Genomic DNA, 9,427 nt, shown 5'->3' on the forward strand with positions numbered 1-9,427 from the left:
CATTTTATCAAATCCAGAGGCAATTCAAAACAAAGCGTCGCTGCTAATGCCTCCAACATGAACAGTATGTGAACTGCAGCAAATTAAACACAAACACCAATTGACGAGCTACTGGAATGGACTAAAACCATTATCTACTGGAACCCTAGTAAAGAAATAACTAAATACTAAAGAAAACAAGAATGGATGAATGGCAGAATATATCGCGGAATTGTTCGATGATGAAAGAGGAGATCTGGAGCACATCAGAACTTACGTCAGAAGAAATATATTACAAAGAAGAAATATTACAACGCATAAAAACATTCTTTTTCTTCTTTGAGTGCCTCTCCTATCGGAGATTGATATCATTAGGGCGATTTAATTCTATTTACTGCCTGTTTTGAATAATTCGTTAGTGTATCAGCCCAAACCACTCTCTTAAATTTCTCACCAGGAACATTCTTCTACGGCCTGGATTTCTGCGTCCTTGGATTTTCCTTGCATTATATTTTGTAGGAATATGTACTTTTGTCCTCTCATCGGTGGCCTAAGTATTCAAGTTTTCTCTTTCTTAAAGGTTTATTAAAAACAAAGAAAGAGTAGGAAAGCCCTGGACCTACATGCTTCCCTATAGAAATCCTAAAAATTCTAGATGAGAAACACATTGAGTTTTAGTGACACCTCTTGAACCAAATTTATAGTTCAGGCGTATTAACCAAGGAGTGGTTAACGTCGATTTTAATTTGTCCTCCCATATACAGAAAAACGCAAAGAATACAGCGATTACCGCACCATTAAAACTACTTTTAGTAGTAACTAAGTTACTACTAAAAGTCATCCCATAACCGAATATATCACAAACTAGACATAGACGTTAATGATACACAATTTGGTTTTCGAAAAAGCTCGGAAAGGGTGAGGCTCTTTTTTAACTTAATATACTGATATATAGATGCCTGGACGTCAATCTAGATATATACGCATGGTTTATTGACCATAATAAAGTATTCGCTAAAGTAAGACATAAACATTAATTAATGTCCCTGAAATCAAAGAAGATTGACTACAATGACCTCAGGATTATATCAAATTTATACTATAAACCTTGAGCTAACAGAACGTGTTACCGAACAGATGTCAGAAGAAATTGAAATTAGACTTGGAGTGAGACAGAGATGCGTATTGTTTTATAGTTTGGTAAAGGAGTTCCCATTAACAACATTAGATATGCGGACGACACTGTGATCTTAGCCGAAAATATTACAGATCTTCAGAGAGTGGTGACCAGAATAGCGGAGTATGGGACACGAGTACGATCTAACAAGAACGCCGTCAAGAAGACGAAATTTATGAGAATATCGAAAACTCAAGAAAATAACGAGAATATTCTAATAACCAACGTCGAGCAAGTGGACAAATATGTATATCTGGGAACAATGCTTAACCTCCACAAATTATTACATTCAGGAGATCAAAATCAGATACGAAAAGGCTAGAGCAAATTTCAACAAAATGAGAAAGAGTTGCTATGTAAAAGGAATTTAAAATTGGAACTAAGAGTTAGGTTGGCGAGGTGCTACTTGTTTCGACAATTAAAACAAGAAAATTGGAATATCTCGAAATATACAAGTGGAGAAAAATACACCTTGCTTCAACTGATTATGCTAGGGAAGATCCAAGACAGAGAAGCATAGGGAGGCGTAGAATATCATGGCTGCGCAACATGAGAGAGTGGTATGGATGTACATCACAATGACCTTTTTCAGAAGCAGCCGTCTCAAAAGTCTGAATAGCTATGATTGATTGCCGTCCTCCGCCGGAATATGGCACTTAACGAACGAAGAGAATCAGTCCTGTAATTAATGTCGAAATCTATCAAATCTTTTATCTGAAAAGTTTAAACAGAATAGCAGAAAAATAAAAATAATGATATGATTATTAATGTTATTTGAGAATTTCCCATCACTTCTATTTTATACTCATTTAATTGTTTTTATCATCGATACATATAAATTTGGTATTTAAGTTTTTCTAATTTATTGTAAAAATTCTTTATGAGCCCCTTTACTAACCTTTTCCTACTCCCTTTGCTTCCAACAACAGTGGAAACCCGTTGAGTCGGCTGAACGTAAAAATGCCGCTCTTATTGGCTGCGCGCCGCAAGAACCCGATGATTTATAAATGTATATACACTGCACTTGATCTTTTTTGTTTTTTTATCTTCTTCGTTTAGTATTGTTTGTTTTACGTTTCTTTGGTGTCCGAACCCTTTATGCAATCCCTTAAGTTTTAGTGGTAAGTACGAAAGGGTGACAAGGTTTGTGTGTACTTAAACGCTTCCGGTTTTTGTATGATTTTAATGGCAGTAGGGGGACAGAGGCCTGTATTTGGACCCTTAATAATTGAATTTGTGATATATTAGGATACAACTCAAGGGGAGCAATATGTTTTTAGGAGGTGTAGTCCATTACTTTTTAAATTTTGTAATTAATTAAGTTTGTTTAACCCTTTAAGGCGCAAAATTATTTTTTTGCTAAACTTAGTTGAAAAGTGCATTTTTACACCAAAAATAGGTAAGTACACTAAGTGGTAAAAAACTTTTTTTGGATTTTTAGATGGTTGATTTTTCTGTAAAAATGTGGTAAACCATTGTACCAGGGAGCATAAAAGAAAAAAACATCATGAAAGTTCTCTGGTATACATGGTATACCGAAACCATTCAATATTATTATTATAAAAATACAAACAGTATCAAATCAAAACATTATCTAAATAAAACAATATTCTTTTAAATTTCTCAAGTGTTATTGGTACGGTCCAAAACACTCCACACATAAAGCAACATCACATACGTGGCATTATAATTACTACGCTTCTGGATTTCCCGTTTGGAACATTCTTGACACCTTCTTTTGGTTGTTTGAACTGGAAACGTGCGTAATGTTCCCACAATCATTTCTGTTTATAGTTGTAGGTCCTGGCCGTTTTCTTGCCTTATAATTTCCTATGAGCAGATCCGTTAATTTGCTCCTAAAATCCAGGTGGCTAAAGGCTTTTTTCGTGGATTTCGTTTTTTTTTTAGATCCTCTCTATAAAGTATATAAGCATTCACATTACATGCATCTATAAAGTAATATAGAAGCTTCACCCCACCATCTTCGACTTTTCCAACAAATGGAATATGCTGCCATTCTTTGATCAAAGCGGTCAACAGCGCCCATATATTTGTGTGTAATCAACTATATAAGATGGACAACTCCAACAACTTCTCTCTCTCCTTTTTTATTCGTGCGAAGAACGTGGCCAGTTTTAGCAGCATTGTGCTATTACTACACACAGTAACTGCTTTTACCCCTCTATCTTTCCAATTTGGTGATAGATATCTCATCAGACACTGCAAAGTCTATTTGCGCCACCGCCAGCTTTTTGCCTTCTTTCAATTCTCTTTTGGTACATATTTTCTAGATTGTCTGATTGTTCCACAACCAAAAAGAGATCTCTCTTTTCAGAAAAGGTATAGTGGTATAGAAATTGTCGAAATAAATACAATATGCCTGACCAAAGAAATCTCTAACTAAATTTAAAACAACACATTCTCCTATAGTATCATTGGTCGTCGTTTCTTCTTTACTTTGGTATATTATAAATGCAAATAAATATCCAGTTTCTGACAAGCCAAAGCCCAAATCTTTATTCCTCCTCTTTATCGACTTCATGGGCATACATTGTTTTAGACTGGTACGCCCTTTAAAAGCCTCATGCTTTCGTCTACGTCAACATTTCGGCTTGGTTTAAACGATCGGAAAAATGTACAAGAGCAGTGTTCAATGAGTGGACGCACTTTGTTCAGTTTATCATAAGCTGTGGATCCACGAGGCGGCATGTTGTGATTGCTATTTAGGTGCAAAAGCCTGAGTATGTTTAAAAAATCTTTTGAGAGGAAATATGTCTCCGATTCTGTTATTGTGAAAATTAGGAATACGTGACCAATATTTGCGCAGGGTTGGTGATGTATTAATTTCCATTATAATTAAAACTTCAATAAATGCTTAAGCTCCTCCATTGTTAAATCTAATTGTTTCCCATTTTGTTCGGCATATAGATTTGATTGTTGAACAAAAAAGTTCATAAACTGAGGTGTTAAAATTTTTCCAAAAAATGTAATTGGCTCCTCGGACTCAACCTCAATCTGTATTCCTACATCGGCAGTAAAATTATATTCATTGAACCTCTTAAGGGGGACGCAGTCTTAGTCCAAGAAGAAAATAGTTCAGTAGTATTTCTACCTCTCATCCTCTTCTTCACTTTCATGGGAAACTAGTGGAAGCTGTGAAGGAGGCAAGAAATTAGGATCGTCCACTGAATCATCTGAATCCATGTCACCCTTCTATATTATCCTCTGATAAATTCAAGTTAATCTTTCGTTGTCGAGGTAGCTGTGGTGTAGAAGTACCCGAGGATGTAGGTGTAGGGTAAAACGCCAGTTATTGGACACTAGACAGTTATTGGACATTACAGTGGTTAACTTACGAGAATAAGATTTCTGCAAGTGCCAACAAGAGTATATTTCACTAGGTGGCACTACTCGTTTCTATATACGTTCATTCTTATGTCTATGTTCTGCCTTTAACGGGTTCTGTGATTTTGGCGGTAAATATGTTTTTAGGTTATGTGAGTGAAGTGACATTTAAGCATTGTGTTAAGCACTGCCTCTGACTTTTTTTTTTTAAACTACGTGGTATTTTTAAGGTAAGATTGTATTTTTATTAAAAGGGTGTAGTAAAGGCACTTATAGTCCCTAAGGTAGATCTGGTACAGTAATAGGGATTTTAATTCGGATTTAATTACATCTGTCCCAATAACTAAACTAGAAAACTTGCTTAATTCTATTATGGGACACCTGTCCATCACTAGAGAACTACACTTACCACATATTTCTACAATTTTCAACGGATTTACGTGTAATTAACTGGAGATAGCAGTAAAATTAATTTAGTAATCGATTTGACAGTTATTGGACAGCTGTCCAATAACTAAATTTGACCGTCCAATCACTAAAAATGGGATTTTTTAGGGATTGTAGTAAAATGCCTAACTTAGAAAATATGATAGATGAAACTTATAGAAGCTGTTAAGGATGTCCAAATGGCACTGAATCATATAGAACAGCTGAAAAAAAATATGGAATTCCGAAGTCCACTATAGAATTTAAATTAAAACATCCGGAACATAAAGATACACTTGGACCGTCTCCTATTTTAACTTGCGAGGAGGAGAATACTCTGGTTAGGTAAATTCATTTAATTTATCTTAACCCATAGCATTATTTTATTTTACATTCAATATTCCAGATGGATACAAGAAACTGCTTCAAAAGGTTTCCCCAAAAAGGCTAACGATTTAAAAAGCAGCGTGCAAAAATTTTTAATCGAAAATCCGCGCCCCAATAACTTTAAAGATAATCGACCTGGAGATGGATGGTTAAAAGTAAGTCACCAAAAAAATGTATTTTAATCTGTATTCATCGTTTGATTTTTTTTAGGGATTTTTGAAGCGACATCCAGGGGTTTCTAGAAGGACAAGTGAAGGTGTGACGGCAGCTAGCGCTTGTGTATCTGAACGAGACATCAAAAACTGGTTTAAAAATATTGAAACCTATGTTAAAGAAAAACATTTAGAAGAAGTTCTAACTGATCCATCAAGAATTTTTAATGGAGATGAGTCAGGATTTCAAATATGTCCATCTACTGGAAAAGTATTTGCTATGAAAGGTTTCAAAAATGTTTATAACGTTGAAAAAAGCTCTTCAAAAGAAAACGTCACTGTGATGTTTACGTTTTCAGCAGACGGTAAAATTTGCGTGCCTATGGTTATTTATCCTTATCAACGTATTCCTGAAAAGGTTGCTAAAGGTATTAATCCTAAATGGGGTGTGGGCAGAAGCGATAATGGTTGGATGACGGCAGAGACATTCTATCAGTATATTGCGAATGTTTTTTACCCACACTTAATTGAAAATAATATTAAGCTTCCAGTTATTCTTTTTGTAGATGGGCACAAGAGTCACTTAAGTTACCAATTAAGTCTATTGTGTAATGAACTGCAGATTGAAGTGATTGCACTTTATCCTAACGCCACAAGGATTTTACAACCCTGTGACGTTTCTATTTTCCGTCCATTAAAAGAAGCTTGGCGGCAATCAGTGAGAGAATGGGAAGAACAGCATCCAGGAGGGGTAGTGAATAAGGTTGTATTTGCTTCTATATTGGAGCAAGCTATAAAAAAAAGCTGTAAAACTGAAACAGTAGTAAATGGTTTCAAGGCTTGCGGATTGTTTCCATTTAATGCAGATGCTATTGACTACACAAAATGTTTAGGCAAAGAAGTAGTAAAAAATTTAATCATTTCAGATCATCAAAAGAAAAACAAGATGGACTATAATACTTTTGTAAATATCTTAGGTCCTGAAAAAGTTCATAGCTTAGAGAATTTAAAAGAAAATCCAAAGAATAATCTACCTAGCGATGATAATTTGAATTTGTTGTTCAAAATTTGGAATTTTTTTGAACATGATCCAAAACATTCGGATAACCCAATGGTTCTAAAAAATAGAGACACAAACATTAATATTATTCAAAATGTGGTTATCACATCTCCCGTTAAAAATACTGAAATAAAAACATCAGAACAGAGTGGTATTGAAAATGTAAATATTTCTGAGAGTAGCAGTACCAATGATATCCATTTTCAACAATATAAAACTAATGTTTATGACTTACCCTCTACAAGTAAAATTATTGTTAAACACGAATTGTTGGGTAACTTTTTAACTTCTCCTACTGTACCGGAAAGAAAAAATAAACGTAACACGGAACGACTTCCTTTTGCTATTACATCTGCACGATATCAAGAAATGTTACGGAAAAAGGAGGAGATAAAAGAAGAGCAGGAAAAACAAAAACAAGAAAGGAAACGGAAAAGAGAAGAAAAATTAACCATAAACCAGTGTAGCAAGAAAAAGAATTCAAAAAATGTCAAATGTTTTATTTGTTCAAATGATATTCAATTGAACAAATTAAAATGCGATGACTGTAATCTTTATTATCCCGAATCTTGTATTCCTGTTAATCATAGACAGCATATACCTAACGATGGTGATCTATTTATATGTCACAACTGCTTCAATCTCCAGGATAGTGATTCTGATGCTAATAACAGTAACCAAGACAGTGAGGATGAAGACATTGACGAACTTTTCACTCAATACAAAGAAGCACAAAAGCATTTATAACATTTAATTGTGTCAACTGTATAGGTACCCTGTATAGGTACCCCATACCGCACAGAAATCTTAGGTTTTTCCTGTAATTTTCATTTGTTTCTAGTTTTTTATTGTGTTAAAGCAGTCGTCCAATAACTAATTTTGAGTGTCCTGTAACTAAATAAACTGTCCAATAACTATAATTTTTGTAACTATTTTTAATAAATATATATTGACAAAAAATATTTAACACCTTCTTTAAATCCTTTTATCCATATTGTAATAAACTGTTTAGACTACCTTTTGTATAAATTTCAATTCAATCTGCAGAGAACAATGTGAATTACGAATTTTTAAAGTTGAAATTTTCTTAAGTGTCCAATAACTGTATGGTTTACCCTACATAAAGATGATCTATTATTAGTTGTATCAGATACTTCGTCTAAATCATCATCAGCATCGGAATCTCCATTAACATCGGAGTTCTCGGCTTGCTCATCAGTAATTGCCTCCAATTCTTCCAACAGTTCCGCTGGCGTTTTCAACCTTCTTCTCAACAAAAACTTTTATTAACCTTCAACTTCGAGTTTTTGTCGAAGTTAATTAATTTTCTTCAGTTATAAAAAAACGTTTCTTGTCTTATTTCAGATGCCCCTGAAGATGCTCCAGGAAGCGAAAGTACTTGGGCAAAATTTGATTAATAAACTGTGCTCGATATCCGCCTTTTCATTTGATCAAAGTTTATTACAATTTGCTACATTGAATAGTAGGGTAGGGTAGAACTAAACTAAATATATAAAAGTACAATAATTTTTAAATAGTATATAATTTAAATGGTAAATGAAGAATCAGAATAACAGGAATAAAAGCTAATTTTAATATTTTTTATACACAAACAAGAAGAGATTGAAGAGATCGAAACATTTTATAGTACGTTGGAGCAGACGCTTAGGAAGCTTCCAAATAGAGAAATCGCAGCAGTCGTAGGCGATTTCAACGCTAAAATTGGTGTAACAGAAGATCATTACTTGCGAGAGACAGTCGGATTATATGGACTTGGCCAAAGAAATGACAGAGGAGAACGCTTGCTACACTTTTGTATAGACAACAACCTGTTTGTTACTAATACAGGCTTTCAACATCACCCAAGACGACTATACACTTCGATATCACCAGGAAATAGATACAGAAATCAGATAGATTTTATACTGGTAAAAACCCGTTGGAGGAGCGCTGTTAAGGATGTTAAGACCTATCCAGGAAAAGATTGTAATAGCGACCATCAATTTTTATCAGCTGAATTCCGCATGAAGTTAAGAAACAGTCCAAAAACAGGAAATACAACAACTAAATGGCATCTAAGATATAACGATCCGTACAAAAAAGCCGCAATGCAAAAGCTATGTGACCTCAAACAATCATTAAATCCAGAAGAGTCCTCAAATAGCATATGGACAAAAACAAAATCCATATTGCATAATGCTGCGAAAAACATTAAGAGTGATAGAGAAGAAAGAAGGAAACAATGGATAACAGACTCCACGTGGACTAAAATACAGGAGAGGAAGTGCTTAAAAGCCACAAGACTGAACAGTGAAAGTGATAAAGAGGCCTATAAAGCGCTGAACCGTCAAATAAAACGACTCTGCAAAAAGGACAAGAACACACACTTGAACAAAACCTGCATGGAAATAGAAGGGTATATAACCAAAACTAAGACCAGAGACATGTTTAAAAAAATAAAGCAGATAACAGGTTCCTTTACACCAAAGTACCTTGCTATCAAAGATGATAACGGAACTCTACTCACTTCTAAAAAAGATATTTTACACAGATGGAAAGAATACTGTGGACGACTGATGATGGAGGAAAGCACAGACGCCCCATCACAACAAGAAGATGCCAAAAAAGTCAGAAAGCTGCCGGCCCAGATAACATACCTATTGAAATGATTTGGACCCTAGATGACGTTGGAGTGGATATAATACATCAAATTTGTCAAAGAGTGTGGGAGACAGGTAAATGGCCTGAGGACTGGACACAATCACTATATATTCCCATACATAAAAAGGGAGCGAAAGATTTATGTAGCAACTATCGCACAATTGCTCTAATTGCGCATTGCAGTAAGATACTCTTACACATAATTCTCTAGAGGATAAAGCCCTTTTTACTACCTAACAT

General features: G+C 34.7%; 1 protein-coding gene across 1 annotated transcript; it reads left to right on the forward strand.

Annotated features, from left to right (window-relative positions):
- Nucleotides 1–5,118: 5,118 nt before the first annotated feature.
- Nucleotides 5,119–7,273, forward strand: LOC140431524 (uncharacterized; the record flags this gene model as incomplete). The annotated part of the gene is made up of 4 exons (XM_072519428.1): nucleotides 5,119–5,272; nucleotides 5,334–5,469; nucleotides 5,525–6,430; nucleotides 7,175–7,273. Coding segments are annotated over 4 exons (1,295 nt in total), but the record flags the coding sequence as incomplete, so codon positions are not given.
- Between the last annotated feature and the right edge of the window lie 2,154 nt (nucleotides 7,274–9,427).

This window comes from Diabrotica undecimpunctata, unplaced genomic scaffold (genome assembly GCF_040954645.1).
Source record: "Diabrotica undecimpunctata isolate CICGRU unplaced genomic scaffold, icDiaUnde3 ctg00000971.1, whole genome shotgun sequence".
NCBI lineage: Eukaryota > Metazoa > Arthropoda > Insecta > Coleoptera > Chrysomelidae > Diabrotica > Diabrotica undecimpunctata.